This window comes from Thermobia domestica, chromosome 3, assembly GCF_964235325.1.
Source record: "Thermobia domestica chromosome 3, izTheDome1.hap1.1, whole genome shotgun sequence".
Classification (NCBI taxonomy): domain Eukaryota; kingdom Metazoa; phylum Arthropoda; class Insecta; order Zygentoma; family Lepismatidae; genus Thermobia; species Thermobia domestica.
The window spans coordinates 86,077,561-86,098,905 of NC_137456.1; the positions used below are offsets into that span (position 1 = coordinate 86,077,561).

The 21,345-nt window shown below is 34.8% G+C and overlaps 1 protein-coding gene across 2 annotated transcripts in view; it reads left to right on the forward strand.

Annotated features, from left to right (window-relative positions):
• The first annotated feature begins 260 nt into the window (after positions 1-260).
• LOC145681464 (uncharacterized) overlaps positions 261-21,345 on the forward strand; it is a 99,897-nt gene continuing 78,812 nt past the window's right edge. The window contains exon 1 of one of the 2 annotated variants that reach the window (XM_081753104.1): positions 261-385. In XM_081753104.1, the coding sequence (XP_081609230.1) occupies positions 371-385 (15 nt within the window). In that variant the 5' untranslated portion in view covers positions 261-370. Of the gene's footprint in view, positions 386-15,512; positions 15,626-21,345 lie in introns of those variants that run through there. The other variant, XM_081753103.1, reaches the window with a different exon arrangement.

The following is a 21,345-nucleotide window of genomic DNA, read 5'->3' on the forward strand; positions in this document are numbered from 1 at the left end:
CACCCCAGAAAGAAACTTTACCAACAGCTGCGACGCAGCCAGACAGACGGATCCCCGCAAGCAATACGAGAAAGAAGAGATCTTTTCAATGTGTTCTCTGTTGGATGTGGCTTTCCGTCTCCACACTAATATGACCTGCCCTGTCGCGCCCTCCCTCATCTTCAATGTGACACTATTTAGGATGGATTGAGGACAGTTTGACAACAGAAAATCTGTGGAGGAAACCTGAACCGCTTTCAGCTATTCGTGGTTTAAAAAACCTCAACTAATATATTGGCACAGAATGACCTCACTTTTCAGTGTAAATCTTGCAACAGGTAAAATAACTGTGTAACTTTCCAAACTGCATGAAGTTTTGACAGACATAAACATGGTAATGATTGAGGTAGGTTTTGGTTACTCATATATGCTTATCGATAGTATAATTATTTCCATATTGATTATTTGCATCACCTTACTTTCAACGACAAAGTCAGAGTTGAAGCGCTAACTTCAGCAATACTGTCCTACCTACAGTAATATTGAAACGTTAACTCCTAAAACGCAGTCATACAGTAGTCTGAAATGTTAACTCCAAGAACGCAAGTCTGAAATGTTACTCCAAGAACGCAGTCATACAGTAGTCTGAAATGTTAACTCCAAGAGCGCAATCATACAGTCTGAAATGTTAACTCCAAGAACGCAGTTATACAGTTTGAAATGTTAACTCCAAGAACGCAGTCACACAGTAGTCTGAAATGTTAACTCTAACAATGCAGTCATACAGTAGTATTGAAACGTTAACTCATAAATAGTTATACAGTAATCTCGAAACGTTAGCTTCAATAGTGCAATCACATAGTAGTATTAAAATCAGTGTCGCCAACGAGGTCACTTTATATTCCTCCGGATTAGTGTACAAAACAGATAATTTCCCTACCATAAAATATGGCTATTTGAAAATATTACCAGAATCTCACTCGTTTTTGTTTTTTTAAAACAGATTACTTTAATTCATTTTAGTGTACATACTTAAGAAAGTAGGCAAAAATAATATCAACATGTGCAATTTTAAAAATCAGCCAATTTCCATGTGTAATTCCAAAGAATCTGTAATATAACTGTCTGTTTTAGTACCCTAAACAGGGGGAAAATATATAGAAACATATGTTATCAAAAAGTAACTTGCTTTCGAAATGCATTACAAATATATATATTTTTTTTAAATCTTCAGATTTCGCATCAAATTGCTGACAACTAATTTTCACAACTAAATGAGATTGCTAAACGAAAACCGATAAATTTAGCCGGAAACCATTAACATTGGCAACAATGATTGAAACGTGAACACCAATGACGAAAACTGTCATGATTGTGAAGAATAAGCTCCAGCGATGAAAACGCTCGTAGCTTAAAAACATTAACTCCGATGACAAAAAAGTCATAGGTTTTGAAATATTAGTTCCAAAGACAGCTTTGTACCTTTGTGTGTCATGTCTCGTTTCATCTTCAATAAGGGTACAAAGCCTCAGATAAAAAGCTGGATATAAAGTACAGGTTTAAAAAATATCTCTTTTCTCCTACAGCCTCGGTGTTGGAAAGGAGAGTTAGATACCATCAACCAGACATTCAGTAATAAAAAAAACGGCTTTACTTTTGAATTAGTTCAGATGACGAAAACTTTTGAAGTGTTATCTTTATGATGAGAACAATTATAGGTTTGGAATGTTAAGTATAAAACAAGGTCAATGTGAAACATATGAAATACTACCTCCAACAATGAAAACTATTATAGTTTGGTAACGTTATTTTCAACAATGAACACACACAAAAAAAGTGTAGTTTTGATATGGTACTTCTGACATCGAAAATAAAATCTCATACTTTGGAAGCATTACTTTAACTCTAGAAAAGAAAATATTCCTACTTTTGAAACATTCGCTATAACGGAGGAAAGCTGAAATCATTTTGAAATGTTAGTTCCAATGTTCGAAACGTCGTGAAATTTGTGACGACGAAAACGGTCGTAGCATTGAGAAGTTTAGCTATGACAATATTTTATTGCGTTTCCGTTGGCCACGTTGCATTTCTGATGTTTTTTTTTTCCTGTTCTTTTTTTGAAAGTAAACATTCCTTAGTCTTATATATAAAAAAAAAAAAAAATTCTGAAAGAATTCAACTAAAAAGTTAATTTTACACGCACAATTAATTATTTTTTGCTCAGCCATAGCGTTATAAAACTTTTCTGCTGATTTATAGGGGAGAGAGGGTACCGGTGGCTCAGGTTTAACCCTTGACCACGCGAGTTTGAGGTGGACATCTTGTCCATGGATTTTTCCGGAGTTTTCCTGTTTTCTCCCACATTTTCATTTCACATATTATGTAATAATTATTTTAAATAATTCACCTTCAATAATCATCCATTGTCTTTAACCTAAAAAGATATTAACTTGAAACTCAAAGCTAGAAATATCATTTCATTCAGAAAGTAAGCATGATGCACTTTATCCTCTGTGTTCACTTTATATAAGACATGTTTGTGTTGTCCACTATCTAAACCATTAGTCAATCCTAGACCAAACAGTGAGCTATAGGCCTAATACAAGCTCAGTGTTAAAGACTCAAATGTTGGTAGCTCTGACAAATAACACAATGTGTATGTATAGTGTTGCTAAATTCTTCGTGACATGAGAGCAGCCTTCAACTATAATTTGAAGAGTCACGATGTCCATATACTCGTATATAGATACACAGATATACATACATGCGAGACACGCAATTTTTTGTCACGCAACCAGCGTAGCGGCGTCTTCAGTCACCAAGTAAATTTATGGGTGGAACAAAATGACAAAAACAAATGTAGTTCTCTCTCTTTCTCTATAGTATATGTGTAAAAGTTAAATTTTAAAACCCACTGTTGAACTAAACTTTTCACAAGGTTTAGAACCAATGAAATAGTCTTTTAATCTCCATTTTTATTATTATTTTTTAAATAGTGGTTTTATTTCCAACATTCCTAGTGTTTCCAGGACTGTGCGATATCCTGACTTCAATATAGAACATTCATATTGATAAAATATTATAACTGGATCAATGTATGAAAGTATCAAATATCGAAAAACATCGCATATCAATAAGATCGAAATATTGATGGTATTGAATACCATGATATCGAAGCGCTTTTGGCGTAGGAGGTCCGGGTTCGATTCCAGGCGGGAGCTCATGTAGTTCGGATTCCACGTTAATCAGTAGGTCTCGTCTTATGTAGCCTTGCTGCTAAAAGGGACGTTAAACTCAAAATCAACTCAAATCAACCACAATATCGAAATTTTAATATATATTGAATATTGAAACATTAGAAACATCGAAATTTTGAAAAATATTGGAATATCAAACTTATTTGACTATTAAATATGTTGAATTTTTTTTTAATATTGAATGATGAGAGATCAGAAAACACCGAAATACTGAAAAATATTGAAATACTGAAATCAAAATATCAAGATATCAAAATTTTGAAAAATCGTGAATTATCGAAAGTATTGGAAGATAAAAAAGACAGAATTTTTCCAAAAATGTTAAATAGTAAAACATCAAAAAACGGTATCACGTCAGAAGGATCCGGACAAAAGAGTCCGAATCAGAAGGGTTCCGTGAAAAAAAAAAAGCCTGAAATGTATAAAAATGCTTATTAGGTGAAAAATATTCTGTGGACAGTGCCTAATTTATTTGTGGTTGAAAGAACATATATATATATGGATCCGTATACAAGGTAAATCAGGGGTAAAAGTGAATCTGAAAAGGTAGGGGGACTATAGGCAGGTGCATGACTTCACGCCATCCCGCTGTCTATCTTTGCCCATTGTATTTTCTTAGGAACTGGGAGGACGCCGTATATATTTTTGGATGCGAGGGGACGGCGTGCCCCCGTATTTCCCCTCACTTTTAGCCCTGGGGTAAATCATATGTAAAGTCTGCTACTGGGTATTCACACAAGTTTGTGTTGATTGTATTGAGCTAATTCGTGTTGGTGATAACAGAGGACAAAGATATTTTTTCTTTCTTTTATCAAACTAATGTTAGTTTCCTGTTATAGAGTTGACGTTGTAAACAACTGTTTCTATCATCAGCCAATGAGCGGACTTGTGATAATAGTAAATTAAGCACAGACCACTGCCAAACACATGATTAGTATTAACAAGAGTCACAACAACAACAACAAGCACTGAAAAAAAAATGTCAAAAAAGGAGCGATACATGTCGCTTATGGTAGGAGGATGGGAATAATAGGGATACGCCTTCACGTGCATGGAAAGTGCATTGTCTACTATATGTTTCCGATCTCTCTGTCCTTCTCTGTAAACACAAACGCAAACATAACGCTCTTTCATTCAATAACCTTCCTGCAAACAACACACAAGAGTCATTTACATGTAAATAAAAAGAAACAGTTTTCTAATGGGCAGGGGGTGTTTGGTTTCACCTATTCACATGCAAATGATAGATGCCTGATAATTATGACCATAAACCTAACATATATGATGAGAATTCAATACCAGTTACACACATGAAGCACTACAAAACCGTTAATGTGAACATTACAGTAAACAACTATTTGAACACATGTTGTTGTTACACTGGTTTGATATTTTGTACTACTATGGACAAATGCAAAAAGCAATATACAACGAATAATATGTGGAAAATAATGTTAGTTATATTCTTCACTTATAAATTATTATATTATTTATTATGAATTCAACACAATTCAAAGAACTATATTCAATTCATTAAGTTGGTTTTTCTTGTCTCGCTAGCCTGAAAGAAACATCAACAATTTCGTCCAGAACGAAGCAACAGAGAGAAATAGTCGTCGGGTTACGAGATTGATGTGTGGTCAGCACATAAGCTAGGTACAATCTGCCTTTTGTTGTACTTGCACGCGATACTTTAGATCCTTTGCAGAGTGCCATAGCACAACTGACCGTTCATTGGCTTTTGATTTGCCGCCAGCGTAAATTGCTTGCGTCAAGCTTGAATGAAACACTGAATGCAAGGTTGCCTTCATGTTACTTAGTTACTGGAATCCAGCTTGCGTCATGCTTGCACGCTTTCCAACCAAGCGGGGTTGCAAGCTTGCCGACTTCCAATACAAGCTTACAGCAAGCGGTTTGCAAGTTGTCTCTGATACTAGGGGCGTTGAAAGGAGAGGAAGGAAAGTCGGTCTTTCCACCACTGAAATGGATCATCTAGGGAAGGTTTTCTTCTTTCTTCAGAGACGAAAATACTGAACGCCCGAAAACCCATCCAAACCTATAATTGGGTATTCAATGTCCGTCCAAATGTTTTGTTTATATACCACACATTCTCAACAGAACGATCGGCTCCGTGTCTATATACCACGCTTGTTTCTAAAGTGTTAATACATTGGCCTGAAATTAACAACTGAATTCGTCAAGTAAATTACACATTTCAATGACTTAATTCTACCTGTAGGTAAGAACGGCGTTTTCAAAGAGTGACAATTCCTTATATATATATAAACTGTATATAAGTTATGAATGCTTGTTTAATTTGGTTAATATTTGGATCGGACAACACGAACTAAAAATCGTCTTAAAAACGGACTAGAAATCAAAATGTTAATATCCAGAAAATTTGTATTGAAATATTATAGGCGATTGTTTTTAGGTTTCAAATATTTAACAAGAAAGATTCGATATTCTGGCATATTAAACAAAATTTGGAAATTTGTCGATATCGACTTGACAATCGAAATTCGTTCAGACATGAAAGTTTCATTATCGCATTTTGTTTTTCGAAGCATGGAAAAGTTTAAGTAAAAAAGGAGTGCAGTAGCTTAATCTACTTTTTAATAGGATATTGAAAACAGGAAATATGAGAAAATAATTGAGAAGCAGCTACATTGTACCTGGTTTTGAAAACAAAGGCAAGGTGACCAGACGTCCCGTTTTAGCCGGGACAGTCCCTATTTTCCAACCGTTGTCCCGTTTTTTTTCTGATTCTCGAACGGGACGCCTAAATGTCCCGTTTTTAAGTAAAAATGACTTAGGTGTCCCGTAATTATTATTCAAAATATAAATTGTCAATGCAAATTCTACTCTCTTCCGTACCGTACCAACACTCGTTGCCAAGGTTCAGCCGTGTCTAGAACTTCTGAATTTTCAAATGGGAATTAAGTGTTCGTGGTTCAAGTGGGAATTGAGTGGGAATTCTGAGTGTTCAACTACTTAAAAGAATTGTTGGGTAGAACTTGCAATCGGGAACCATTATTTGTTGTGTGGTACACGTAAAGTTAGAAACGGTGTGTTATCACTCTTACTTGTGTATTTTGTAAATTGGGAACACTGCTGAGTCCCAAAATGCAATCTGGAAGTCAGATATCCCCCCCCCCCCGTAGCCGATTCGTATGCGTCCCGTTTTCGCAACTGAAAATTCTGGTCACTTTGAACAAAGGAAATGTGCAAAAATGTGGTACCTACAGAGGAATAAAACTTATGAGGTATAGAATGAAACTCATCGAGAGAGTGATAGGAGCAGGGTTGATGGAAGAGACCGAAATAACAGACAACCAATTTGGTTTCATGTCAGGACGTGTAACGTATATTGGAACCACTATTTAAAATGTAATGATTAATTTATATTATACATATATTTTACGTTACATTCCAGCCCACAGTTCGTGTAATTTTTAGTTACATTAACACGGTCAAAAATACATTAAATCAGGCACGACAACTTATATCACTATTACCTTTATTCTCGAAACTCCATTAATTATACTTTTTCTTTTTCGGTTGTCATGGTAACGTTTTAAACAAGCAACTACCTGATGTTACGGTAACTAAATGTAACGATTATACACATAAAATCAAAATATATCTTCAGCTACTAAGATTAAATCTTATTTCTTTCTATTAGAATCAACAACATATATATTCTTTTCTTCTTCTTCTTCTACACGACAGATTGTGTATTTTTATGCGCCGTTGCCCAAAACCAAGATATAAAAATAGAAGAAATTACAAAATAGATATACAATATCGTTTATAGACGATCGATGAAATCCAATACTTTAGGCCTAAATAAAAATCTCCATTGGACAAAGAAAGTCCCGTTGGTTTGATGTAATTTTAACTGTATGTAAGGATACAGGATTTTTCAGAGAGGTGGGTGGTCAGGTATTTTGAACAGATTACACCTTTCCATTTAAGAAATTTGAGCTAAATCCAACATGGCGGATACCGAGATGGCGGCTCTGGTTGCCAGCTACCACCACAGGTACCCTTCTCCCTCGTTTCTCATGTAGATCTACATTCTCGAACTAATGCTGCGTGGTTCACTTTTCTGAATAAACAGCCCGGCAATGACTTTTGGGACACTGTTATTTTATATATTTTTTTCTGAGAATATAGGTGGAAGAACTTAACAATTACTTATGACCTTTTCTGGCGTAGATAGACACCAGTTCAATACCACATAAGATGTATTATATTGTGGTCTTGGACTCCATCACTCAAACTTTGGACCCCTCTCAACAAAAATTTCTGGGTGTCCGCCTCGCCTGCAGAGACAATGCAGAGATATTTTTGCACAAATTTCAAGACACAAGTACCTCATAGGACCTGAAAAATTTGAGGCAACCATCTCTAGGTCAATGGAGCAGATAACAGAGAATTGGCAAAAACCGTATTATCAATTGGACGTCTACCGTATTACCCAGGGTGCTCATATCCAACACTTGTAATGTCTACCAAAAAAAAAAAAATCCGACCAATTTAATCAGACCATGTCGTTTTAGAACAAAATAAATACCCTTCATTTTTGTACTATTCTTTTGGAATAACCCTGTATTTTTACTTACACGTGTATGTACTGTAGATGTTTGAATAGAGCTTAATGAAATGAAGTAACACATATATCATCTAACAGATGATGATGGGATTTTTTTTTTTTAAAAAAAAAAAAGATGCTTGTTCATAATGACAAAGCTATCTTTTAATGGAGAAAGTTTGAGATTTTTTAAAAAAGAAAAAAACCGGAGTTTTCGTTGATGCAACATTTCCACCTGTCGGCGTCTTCAGAATCCTCCCACGTAGTACATTTAGGAGAGAAACACAGAATCCATTCCATCCAATTGCATAACATTTCCTCCTTCTCTTTTCTCCTTGCTGTTGAACTTTTTCGGGTTCTTGAAGTGGAGACACAGACAGACAAGGAATCGTCTAAGCAGAGAAAACTTCTCTGTGGGAAACTAAAAATATAAATTCTTTCCCAATTTACTGTTTTCTCACTCAGCTTTAATGTCAAAACGTAATCAAGTGCAGTGGTTTCCTTTTCCCAAGAGATTGTTATCTAAACCTAACTAGAACACATACGAACATGTATTAGTTTCACTGTATATATGCGCAATTATATCTTAATTGATTTACAGGGTGTACGTTAACTCATTGTTACTATTTGAATGATAGGAAGCTTTCGTCTACATAATCAAACAAGCTTATTAATTGCATCAAAAGGTCCTGCTGCAAAAACATCCTCTCATATGAATTCTCTTACATTTAAGTACTTATAGCAGTAGCGGCTTTAGCAGGTAGGCATGTGCCTACCGAAAAAAATTGAATATATATATATGCTAAACGATACAATAAAAAGTAAATATATTTTCCACTATTTATATTAATGGTAGATAATTATTTGACGAATAGCATCAACCACTACTGTAAAAGTAATTTCCTATTGTCATTTATCAGTCAAATGTGTATATATATTCATAAGCGAGGGAGCGGGCCTACCCAAAAATTAAAATCTTAAAGCCACCCCTGACTCGTAGGTGCGCGCAATTTCGCCATGCTAAGCTTTGAACGGTCCACTAAAAATCCTGAATATTGATACGGTAAAAACAATACTTTAAGAAGCATGGCACATCTGATATCTATGATAGAAATACTTGTACCTTTGGCCAACTAATGCGTTTCGAACACAGAACGAAAACTTTGCAAGTGGCGAAATTGTCCGATTATGTATAGGCAATTTCTCTAATTTTCTTCTGCTACAATATTATCTGCTAATGGATTGTTTACTTAACGGAAGAGAGTGAAGCTCTCTGCAAAATTATTTTATAGTGCACAGAGTATCTATACATAAACTCGACAGTTTTACCCCATTTTATAAGTGAAATGATAGGCGCGATTCTTTAAATTCCTTTTTGACCAATATGAATGTATTACTAGTTACATTAGTAAATACGTATTGTGATAGTTGTTACATTTTATTCTTCACAAGGAAAATATGATACCCAGACGATTGCAGTGGCTTCTGAAAATGAAACATAAGCAATTAAAAAAAGTGAAATGTTGGTATCAAATAGGTTGATTCAATTGGATAGTCCAGAAGGAAACCTAAAAATCTAAAATCGTTGAAGCGGAAAAAACTCATTTTTAAAGTTCAAAAACCTAACTAAAAAAATTCTGTCATGAAATCAATTTTCTATATTATTTTCACAACAAAATCTATTTAAACTTTTCTTCAAACCTATATGATGTTAACAGAAATCCAACATCAGTTAGGAGCAAAATTCTTTCTAATAACATGGCTTCTATTTCTGAAGTAACATTGATTCGTGTCCCGGACTCCATCACTCAAACTTTGGACCCCTCTCAACAAAAATTTCTGGGTGTCCGCCTCGCCTGCAGAGACAATGCAGAGATATTTTTGCACAAATTTCAAGACACAAGTACCTCATAGGACCTGAAAAATTTGAGGCAACCATCTCTAGGTCAATGGAGCAGATAACAGAGAATTGGCAAAAACCGTATTATCAATTGGACGTCTACCGTATTACCCAGGGTGCTCATATCCAACACTTGTAATGTCTACCAAAAAAAAAAAAAAAAAAAATCCGACCAATTTAATCAGACCATGTCGTTTTAGAACAAAATAAATACCCTTCATTTTTGTACTATTCTTTTGGAATAACCCTGTATTTTTACTTACACGTGTATGTACTGTAGATGTTTGAATAGAGCTTAATGAAATGAAGTAACACATATATCATCTAACAGATGATGATGGGATTTTTTTTTTTTTTAAAAAAAAAAAAGATGCTTGTTCATAATGACAAAGCTATCTTTTAATGGAGAAAGTTTGAGATTTTTTAAAAAAGAAAAAAACCGGAGTTTTCGTTGATGCAACATTTCCACCTGTCGGCGTCTTCAGAATCCTCCCACGTAGTACATTTAGGAGAGAAACACAGAATCCATTCCATCCAATTGCATAACATTTCCTCCTTCTCTTTTCTCCTTGCTGTTGAACTTTTTCGGGTTCTTGAAGTGGAGACACAGACAGACAAGGAATCGTCTAAGCAGAGAAAACTTCTCTGTGGGAAACTAAAAATATAAATTCTTTCCCAATTTACTGTTTTCTCACTCAGCTTTAATGTCAAAACGTAATCAAGTGCAGTGGTTTCCTTTTCCCAAGAGATTGTTATCTAAACCTAACTAGAACACATACGAACATGTATTAGTTTCACTGTATATATGCGCAATTATATCTTAATTGATTTACAGGGTGTACGTTAACTCATTGTTACTATTTGAATGATAGGAAGCTTTCGTCTACATAATCAAACAAGCTTATTAATTGCATCAAAAGGTCCTGCTGCAAAAACATCCTCTCATATGAATTCTCTTACATTTAAGTACTTATAGCAGTAGCGGCTTTAGCAGGTAGGCATGTGCCTACCGAAAAAAATTGAATATATATATATGCTAAACGATACAATAAAAAGTAAATATATTTTCCACTATTTATATTAATGGTAGATAATTATTTGACGAATAGCATCAACCACTACTGTAAAAGTAATTTCCTATTGTCATTTATCAGTCAAATGTGTATATATATTCATAAGCGAGGGAGCGGGCCTACCCAAAAATTAAAATCTTAAAGCCACCCCTGACTCGTAGGTGCGCGCAATTTCGCCATGCTAAGCTTTGAACGGTCCACTAAAAATCCTGAATATTGATACGGTAAAAACAATACTTTAAGAAGCATGGCACATCTGATATCTATGATAGAAATACTTGTACCTTTGGCCAACTAATGCGTTTCGAACACAGAACGAAAACTTTGCAAGTGGCGAAATTGTCCGATTATGTATAGGCAATTTCTCTAATTTTCTTCTGCTACAATATTATCTGCTAATGGATTGTTTACTTAACGGAAGAGAGTGAAGCTCTCTGCAAAATTATTTTATAGTGCACAGAGTATCTATACATAAACTCGACAGTTTTACCCCATTTTATAAGTGAAATGATAGGCGCGATTCTTTAAATTCCTTTTTGACCAATATGAATGTATTACTAGTTACATTAGTAAATACGTATTGTGATAGTTGTTACATTTTATTCTTCACAAGGAAAATATGATACCCAGACGATTGCAGTGGCTTCTGAAAATGAAACATAAGCAATTAAAAAAAGTGAAATGTTGGTATCAAATAGGTTGATTCAATTGGATAGTCCAGAAGGAAACCTAAAAATCTAAAATCGTTGAAGCGGAAAAAACTCATTTTTAAAGTTCAAAAACCTAACTAAAAAAATTCTGTCATGAAATCAATTTTCTATATTATTTTCACAACAAAATCTATTTAAACTTTTCTTCAAACCTATATGATGTTAACAGAAATCCAACATCAGTTAGGAGCAAAATTCTTTCTAATAACATGGCTTCTATTTCTGAAGTAACATTGATTCGTGTCCCGGACTCCATCACTCAAACTTTGGACCCCTCTCAACAAAAATTTCTGGGTGTCCGCCTCGCCTGCAGAGACAATGCAGAGATATTTTTGCACAAATTTCAAGACACAAGTACCTCATAGGACCTGAAAAATTTGAGGCAACCATCTCTAGGTCAATGGAGCAGATAACAGAGAATTGGCAAAAACCGTATTATCAATTGGACGTCTACCGTATTACCCAGGGTGCTCATATCCAACACTTGTAATGTCTACCAAAAAAAAAAAAAAAAAAAATCCGACCAATTTAATCAGACCATGTCGTTTTAGAACAAAATAAATACCCTTCATTTTTGTACTATTCTTTTGGAATAACCCTGTATTTTTACTTACACGTGTATGTACTGTAGATGTTTGAATAGAGCTTAATGAAATGAAGTAACACATATATCATCTAACAGATGATGATGGGATTTTTTTTTTTTTTAAAAAAAAAAAAGATGCTTGTTCATAATGACAAAGCTATCTTTTAATGGAGAAAGTTTGAGATTTTTTAAAAAAGAAAAAAACCGGAGTTTTCGTTGATGCAACATTTCCACCTGTCGGCGTCTTCAGAATCCTCCCACGTAGTACATTTAGGAGAGAAACACAGAATCCATTCCATCCAATTGCATAACATTTCCTCCTTCTCTTTTCTCCTTGCTGTTGAACTTTTTCGGGTTCTTGAAGTGGAGACACAGACAGACAAGGAATCGTCTAAGCAGAGAAAACTTCTCTGTGGGAAACTAAAAATATAAATTCTTTCCCAATTTACTGTTTTCTCACTCAGCTTTAATGTCAAAACGTAATCAAGTGCAGTGGTTTCCTTTTCCCAAGAGATTGTTATCTAAACCTAACTAGAACACATACGAACATGTATTAGTTTCACTGTATATATGCGCAATTATATCTTAATTGATTTACAGGGTGTACGTTAACTCATTGTTACTATTTGAATGATAGGAAGCTTTCGTCTACATAATCAAACAAGCTTATTAATTGCATCAAAAGGTCCTGCTGCAAAAACATCCTCTCATATGAATTCTCTTACATTTAAGTACTTATAGCAGTAGCGGCTTTAGCAGGTAGGCATGTGCCTACCGAAAAAAATTGAATATATATATATGCTAAACGATACAATAAAAAGTAAATATATTTTCCACTATTTATATTAATGGTAGATAATTATTTGACGAATAGCATCAACCACTACTGTAAAAGTAATTTCCTATTGTCATTTATCAGTCAAATGTGTATATATATTCATAAGCGAGGGAGCGGGCCTACCCAAAAATTAAAATCTTAAAGCCACCCCTGACTCGTAGGTGCGCGCAATTTCGCCATGCTAAGCTTTGAACGGTCCACTAAAAATCCTGAATATTGATACGGTAAAAACAATACTTTAAGAAGCATGGCACATCTGATATCTATGATAGAAATACTTGTACCTTTGGCCAACTAATGCGTTTCGAACACAGAACGAAAACTTTGCAAGTGGCGAAATTGTCCGATTATGTATAGGCAATTTCTCTAATTTTCTTCTGCTACAATATTATCTGCTAATGGATTGTTTACTTAACGGAAGAGAGTAAAGCTCTCTGCAAAATTATTTTATAGTGCACAGAGTATCTATACATAAACTCGACAGTTTTACCCCATTTTATAAGTGAAATGATAGGCGCGATTCTTTAAATTCCTTTTTGACCAATATGAATGTATTACTAGTTACATTAGTAAATACGTATTGTGATAGTTGTTACATTTTATTCTTCACAAGGAAAATATGATACCCAGACGATTGCAGTGGCTTCTGAAAATGAAACATAAGCAATTAAAAAAAGTGAAATGTTGGTATCAAATAGGTTGATTCAATTGGATAGTCCAGAAGGAAACCTAAAAATCTAAAATCGTTGAAGCGGAAAAAACTCATTTTTAAAGTTCAAAAACCTAACTAAAAAAATTCTGTCATGAAATCAATTTTCTATATTATTTTCACAACAAAATCTATTTAAACTTTTCTTCAAACCTATATGATGTTAACAGAAATCCAACATCAGTTAGGAGCAAAATTCTTTCTAATAACATGGCTTCTATTTCTGAAGTAACATTGATTCGTGTCCCGCTGGAGTACATTTTGTCTTCTGCGATTCTACATGAGCATTCTACATAGAATGTAAAACTGCTCGTAGCATTAGTAAAGAGTTCTGCAACCAACGTTAAGGCTTTATGTAAACCATTTGGAGATCATTTGTAACACTTCCCTATATTTCACCAATCAGACATTACTGCAACTATAAACAAAGTCACTGTCACTTCATTTTGCTACACTAAACTTGACTGGCATAAACATTAAAACATAGTTTGCAGTTTTGCCAACGGGCATCTGACATGGTGAAATTGTATATAATGGATGACATTAAAACCACTACTGTGGGGGGGGGGGGGAACGCTACAATCAAATGCGAGCCTAATGGTTTACAGTATTGCAGAAAATTTTGAGTTTAATAGTTATACATTACCTATCTTATAGACAAACTTAGAACACAGTCAATATTTGGAGAATTTGCATGCATAACAATATTAGATCAGCGTCACAATGAACACATACGATGGCTGCTTTTTACCCTTGTTTAACACCTTTTGGTCCAGGCTCGTATCCAGGGGGGTCTAGGGGGCCGGGCCCTCTAAATTTTTGTTGCCCCCCTAATTTTTTTACGGTAGGCTTGCAAATGAATTATAATATGGTTGGATCGGGCTCCCTAATTTCTACCGGGCCCCCTACATTTTTGGGCTTGCTACCGGCTTGTTTTGGTCACGTGCTTAGGTAGTTTGGCGAAATTGTAAACATGGTTTAATTGCGCACACCTCTCACATGAAGGGAAGGACCATTTAACTTAAACGCCTTTTGCAACTTTTAAAATAATAGATAAAACATTAAAACTTTGTGTGATGTAAATATTAACACGGGGAGATTATATTTGACATATTATCCAATACTACCTCGTTAATAATGTTGCCAACTCATCATAATTATATATTTTTCAAACGGAACTACATCCGATTATTACACATTCCAAGATTACAAATTAAACGGATTTTTTTAGTACCACATTTTAAATTCAGAGTTACAAACTGAGATTGCTACAATATAACAAACATTCGAATTTTGAATGTCTCTACAGCAGTAATAACGCAAGTGAGACAGCCGATATAATGAACTTTCAAAGTACATTAATATTGAATATTGTAATCATCATATGACCTATTTTGAATGAATAAGAGCAAGTTACAGTAAGGAATTTACAAATATCTGTCTCAGTTAAATTATTACTGATGTAGAAGCTTCCAAGATTTGTTTACGAAAAGATATTTTTGATGTTGTAACGTCCTTAGTTTGTAACATCAAAAAATAAGTGGTGCTAATGTAAATTTCCGTTTAATTTGTAGATTTGCAATATACAATAACGTATTGTAATGCTACTTGAAAAAATCAATTTTGTGTAAAGATTGGCAACATTGTTAATCTGGCGGTATTGCAAAGTGTGTCAAGTAGTGCTCTCATGTCGATATTTGCATCGTGTAAGTTTCTAGCGTTATTTTTTTTTCTTTTTTTTTATTTTTTACCTAAGGTACCATCAGGTATATACGCCAGTGTAGCTAACTACGCCAAGTGTTCAGTACTGGGAAATTTTGGACGAGATCCGCTAGAGTCCGCCTCCAATATGGGCCACGGTCTTGGACAAGTCCGCTTTCATGAATACTCCGGGAGATAGCGCTAAGACCGCCACTCCGTGCAGTGTTGTTTGCTTCGGGAAGGTTCCGTGGAAGGTCGTTATTATTTCAATAGAGGTAAGAATCTGTTATTAGTTCCATGCTAACTCAGAACGTTGCCGATTCTTTACTTCAATGTACGCCTTATTTTGTGTCCGTCTAGGAACACTGTTTTGTAAGTGTAATTTCAGTATTTGTGATTCTATGGCTAATAAATCAATAGCAAGCATGGTGCAGTGAAATGCGCCATGACTTCTGCAAAACTGACTGCAGAAGACAAAGACGTTTTCATTTGTCCCACATGCTCCATGTATTATCTATGTACTTTTTTTTCTTTCTCATAGTACAGTGACACTATTTGTCTATCTTCTTATTGACTAAAACTTTTTAGTTTGGAACCTCATTTCAACTTTGAAGATTATCGTTTTTACATTTTATCTTTTTATCTTTATCTTGCACTTTGGTTATTCTATTTTTTGCTTCAGCCATGTTGTGTAGTAATATTTGAGTTCGTATAATACAGACGATGTAAGCAGTTACAAGATTTATTACAGTTTTCTAGTAGTATCCTAGACTTGGCGTAATACTTGCACGTGTTGGTAAATACGCCACTTTGTAACACTTTTTTATTTTACCGTGGGTACAAAATAGAAGTGAGTCGCATCATTGCCACATTTTTAGTACACGCGGAAAAAAGCTACTCTGCAATGCACATGTCTTGTTCTTTGCGTTCCATGAAAATTAAAGCCATAAAATATCCAACACCCTTATCTAACACCCCAGGCGTATTTACCTGCACCTACCTTATTTGTTTAGAAGTTACAAGGTCGTTTCAGTGAAAATGGTTCACTCTGTAAGTATACAGGATATATAATCATAGTCTATCACAGTGCACGAGATTAAACGTGTTTATCGCAGATCAAATATGTGCAATCTTATTTTAAAAATATTGGCCACTCATCTTGCACTAGAAAACCCTATTCTTTCACACTATAAAATTATAATATTTTGACTTTGAATTATTATATTGACTCAATATATCTCAATTGGTCAAAGAAAATCCATATTTGTCTGATTTAATTTGAAATCTATATAAAAATACAGAACATCTCAAAGAGAGGTGGTTGGTCGCAGCTTTTAACAAGACAGTACATTGACTCGCTATAAAGTTGATTCGCTTATCATAAATTAAAGATAAAATAAAATGTAAGTACATTCTTAATCAAAATAATTGGAGTTACTCAGAAAACTATTCGATGTAAACGAATAACTTAATTCTCTCAACTTCTATTTTGATCCAAACTACACTCATCTTGCACAGTCCATCTCATACATGTTAAGACTTACCTATACACACGAGACTGATGAGCAATATGTGCATATCTCATCTTAGAGACCTGCACGGACCAAATGTTTCGGCCCGATCCCAATCCAGCCCGAACCTACCTAGGCCCGGCCCAGCCTGGGCTCGAAAAGTTTTGTAGATTTTCGGCCCGAGCCCGGCCCGGCCCGATAAGTTTTTCAAAATTCTTGGCCCAAGCCCGGCCTGGGCCCGATAAATTTTAAAAGTTTTTGGCCCAACCCCGGCTCGATAAATTTTTTTAAAAAATTAGCTCGAGCCCGAATCTTTCTCAAAATTTAGTACTAAATTTGACCTAACCCTGAGTAACATTTTCTAAACTTTGGTTCACAACCTGACGCTTGCCTTCCGAATGGTACCATTGCCTCATAGAACTTTGCCTGTCATCGAGAGAACAAAAACTCCATTCCCTGTAACAAAAATCTAACTTAATTAATTTTTAGCATAAAGTGAAGATGGCAATATTGTTTAGCAACAGGCAAAACATTCCCACCCCTTCTTTTTATATTTTGAGTTCAGTGAAGGTCAATGTCAGAGCTCAATTTACCGCAATCCTCTATAGTGAAAATGGAGGCGCTAAGCAACACAAACTGTAAATTCATTCTAACATTTTTCACGGACACACTTCTTGAACGTTTGGCTTTATTCCAATTATCGTTCAACGAAAGTCAATAATTTTTAAAGAATATCAATTGATCAGCCCCAGCCCGGCCCGACCTGAAGAGAAATCAGTATCGGCCAGCCCAAGCCCGGCCCGGCCCAAAGAAATAACAGTGTCGGCCCGCCCAAGCCCGGCCCGGCCCAAAGAAATAATAGAGTCGGCCCGCGGGCCGGGCCCGGCCCATGCAGGTCTCTATCTCATCTGAGTCGTACACATTAAAGTTACATTCAAAATCCACCTAGCCTTGGGTGTACTACAATCTAAAATTCTTAGTACACAAATAATCACAATCTATCTCCACTTACTAATAGCAGGTATAAGCTACACTTAGCCTGATGTAACTCCTAACAAATTTAATGAAAGTTTGTCTCCTGAGCACAAGCACCTAAAAGATTAGTGCACAAACTGACTACGATAATAAATCAGACTATCTATTATGGGGCAGATTCCTGTGAATAGTCTCTGTATAAGATAGTGGCAACACATTGGATCTCAAAAACATTACTACTCATGCCTACGTTATAGAAATTTCACGTTATAAATTTAAAATGCTAGTTTACGAAATGAAATGAAATCTTTCACGATTCCGTCCTTTAAGCTAACGGAGATGATGATTAAGGAAAGTGAATAATGATGGAAGAATTGGTGGAATGATAAAGAGCGAGAAAACGGGGGCACCCCAAGAAAACCCACGGACATGATGTTGTCCACCACAAATTTACTTAACCAGGGATCGAACCACGGACCCCACCCACCAGATGTAAGCGCTCTATCACTGAGCTACCATGGAGTCTGAGTCAAACAGAGTCAAAATTCATGGATAATTCTTTTGAGTTTCGACCCATAATTAAATTTCATAAATTATACGTTGTTTTAAATTTTATATATATATATATATATATATATATATATATATATATAATAGGCCTATACGAACAAACTACATAAATATTGTGTACCTCTAACCATTAAACGCAAATACATATTGCTTCTTGTGTAATTTTATCGACCACAATTAAACAATATATACGTCGCACATGTTGATAATGTGCACAATCTTGTTTTTGCGTGATACCATCAAAAAACCATGTTTTGAGTGAGTGTTTTCAGAGATAGTGGCTTTGTATTCACCAATGTATGCATGCGTGTCGGGGGGGGGGGGGTATGAATGAGTGTGGAAGGGAGAATCAGGATGGAATCAGTTGGCTTGAAGTGTATAGAACTAGATAAATATTTTCCTTTATTATTGGCTGGTTATTTTACTCTGCACTACGACTCAGCATGTAAATTTATTTTTCCTCTTTTATTCAAATATTTCTGGAATTAAATAGCTATATACTTTGCAAAATTTCGTCTGAATCTATGTGTTTTTTTAATTTTTAAACTATTTTGTATTTATTAATACTACTAGCTGAAATGCCTGCTCTCACGACGGAGAATAAGTTTATGGATACACATGGGGAATTAATTTGGACTTAGGCCTAAAGACATCGGCAGCGCCACTATTCATATCAGCAATCTCGAAAACTATGGATTACTGTAGACACTAATATCGATCATTCTCGATTATTTGTATAAGTATGCTAATTCCTTTTCATTCCCTACCCCTTACCACCATGCTGATGGGAGGTGAATTTGGAATTAAGCATCGAGAGTGTCACTATTCATACCAGCGATCCCCAATTCTTTCCATTAAACACTAATATTGATCTTTTTTTCGATTACTTTTACATATCAACCCCTTCCTTCTCCCACTTCATTGCTCTGGGAGATGAATTTCGATTTAAACTGAATTGGAAGTGTCCGTTTTTTTCTATCTGAAAATGCTACTATACAACTAGTAACTATCTAAATACGACAAGTGGTAGGGAAAGTTAACCATTATAGCCGAATTCTAAGAGAAACAATTGATACAGCACGTTATCCATTACACACATCGTCTAATCCTGAAAATAATGAAAAATAGTTACTTCGCCTGTGCTATGACATACCTTTTAATCTTGATTTCCTAAAATATACTGCTAAAGAATATTTACGATTATGTTCTTTTCTTTATTTTTTTTATTTTTTAAGAAGATTTGTTAGAACACCAGAAGTTCCGAGTGCACGGTAAATCGTCTGTATCGTGGTGGTGGAAATAATTTGTAGATGTGTTCCTTCTTGCGGTGACGTAAAATCGACTTGAAGAGCGCCTGCGTTAATGAAGATATCCTTTTCCCGAGTTTTCGTGACGCGTTTAATGATAATACTCCTACACTACTACTTCTTTCCGCCTACTTTTTTTCTTTTATTTCCCAAGCCTATTGGACCAGCGGCGCTACATTTAACGGAAGAAACATTTCGAGCCATTAAGAATTCGTCACAGCGAGTGACAATTGACATTAAGTATCCCGGCTAATAGATGTCGCTATCATCAGCAGAAGATTTTCGTTTCCTAGATACAGTATTTCTTTCTTTCTTTTTTTTTCAATTTTCCACTCTTTCTGTCCATTTTCTTTCTCGCCTTTTGCTTCCTTTACATTCTTTTGTCTCTTTCCTTGTCTAGGAAGGATGAGAAACTTCTCTGAAATGTGCCACACACATACAATCACAAAAAAAGAAAAAGAAGAAGAAAAGAAAACAACTTTTGGTGATGTTTCTGATGGCAATGGAAGAAATAGTTCTCGAACAAGAAAAATATATATATATATATATATATATATATATATTCCTGGAGTTAGATGGCATTAGTAGTTCTTTTCTTTTTGGCCTTTTCTAGCTGGCTACAAACAAATAAAAAAAGAATTTTAAAAAAGGTTGACAAGAAATACTACTTTTTATTATTATTGTTATTATTATTATTATTTTCATCACGAAGTGGGTCACTGGGATTATGTGTATACAATCCTTCCCTCTGCACAAAAAAGAAAAAACTGCATAGCTGTAGTTATGGTTACCTTCAATAATAATTATATTGATTTGCAAATATTGATTGATGCCAAATAGAAATGATACAAGGACAAAATATTAGATGATCATTATGTGGGAAATTAAACTTTTGGTCTCAAAACTCGAACCCAACCAACAAACGTAAAATAATCAGTAGGACATTACTACTCTCCTCGCGGGTACCTGAAAGATCTATCAATTAGGAAACAAAAGGAAACCAAGTTTAATAATAATAATAATAATAATAATAATAATAATAATAATAATAATAATAATAATAATAATAATAATAATAATAATAATAATAATAATAATAACTAGCTGAACCTGCGCTCTCTATACACAGCGCATCATTCACATATGAGCATAACTCTCCTTGTTATTCCTCACAACATATGTACACTCATGTCCAAAATTATTGTCGCATATCGATAACTGTCTTCTTGTAAGAATATAATTTGATAATGATTTTGCAGGGTACTTTTAATATTAATACTGTGTCTATAATTGGGAAATGTATATTTGTGGTAAATTTCATAGGAAAAGAATTATAAATACGAGAATTAGAATGAGTAAAACAAAATGTTGTTAAATGGAAAAGAAATCATTGTTCTTATTTACTGCTCTTTTGACATGAAATTTGCCACATACCTGTCTTTGCGGATTATACACATACTAACATTATAAGAAACATGAGTGTATATGTTCCTTTATAGACACAAGTGAAAGACGTCTTGATAAAAATCGTCAAGGGGTACCATAAAGGGGACATTTTTTTCGATTATTTTTTCAATACCTCGCACCGTTTGCAAGATTTGAACCTACTTGCGGTTACAGTTTCTATTTCTT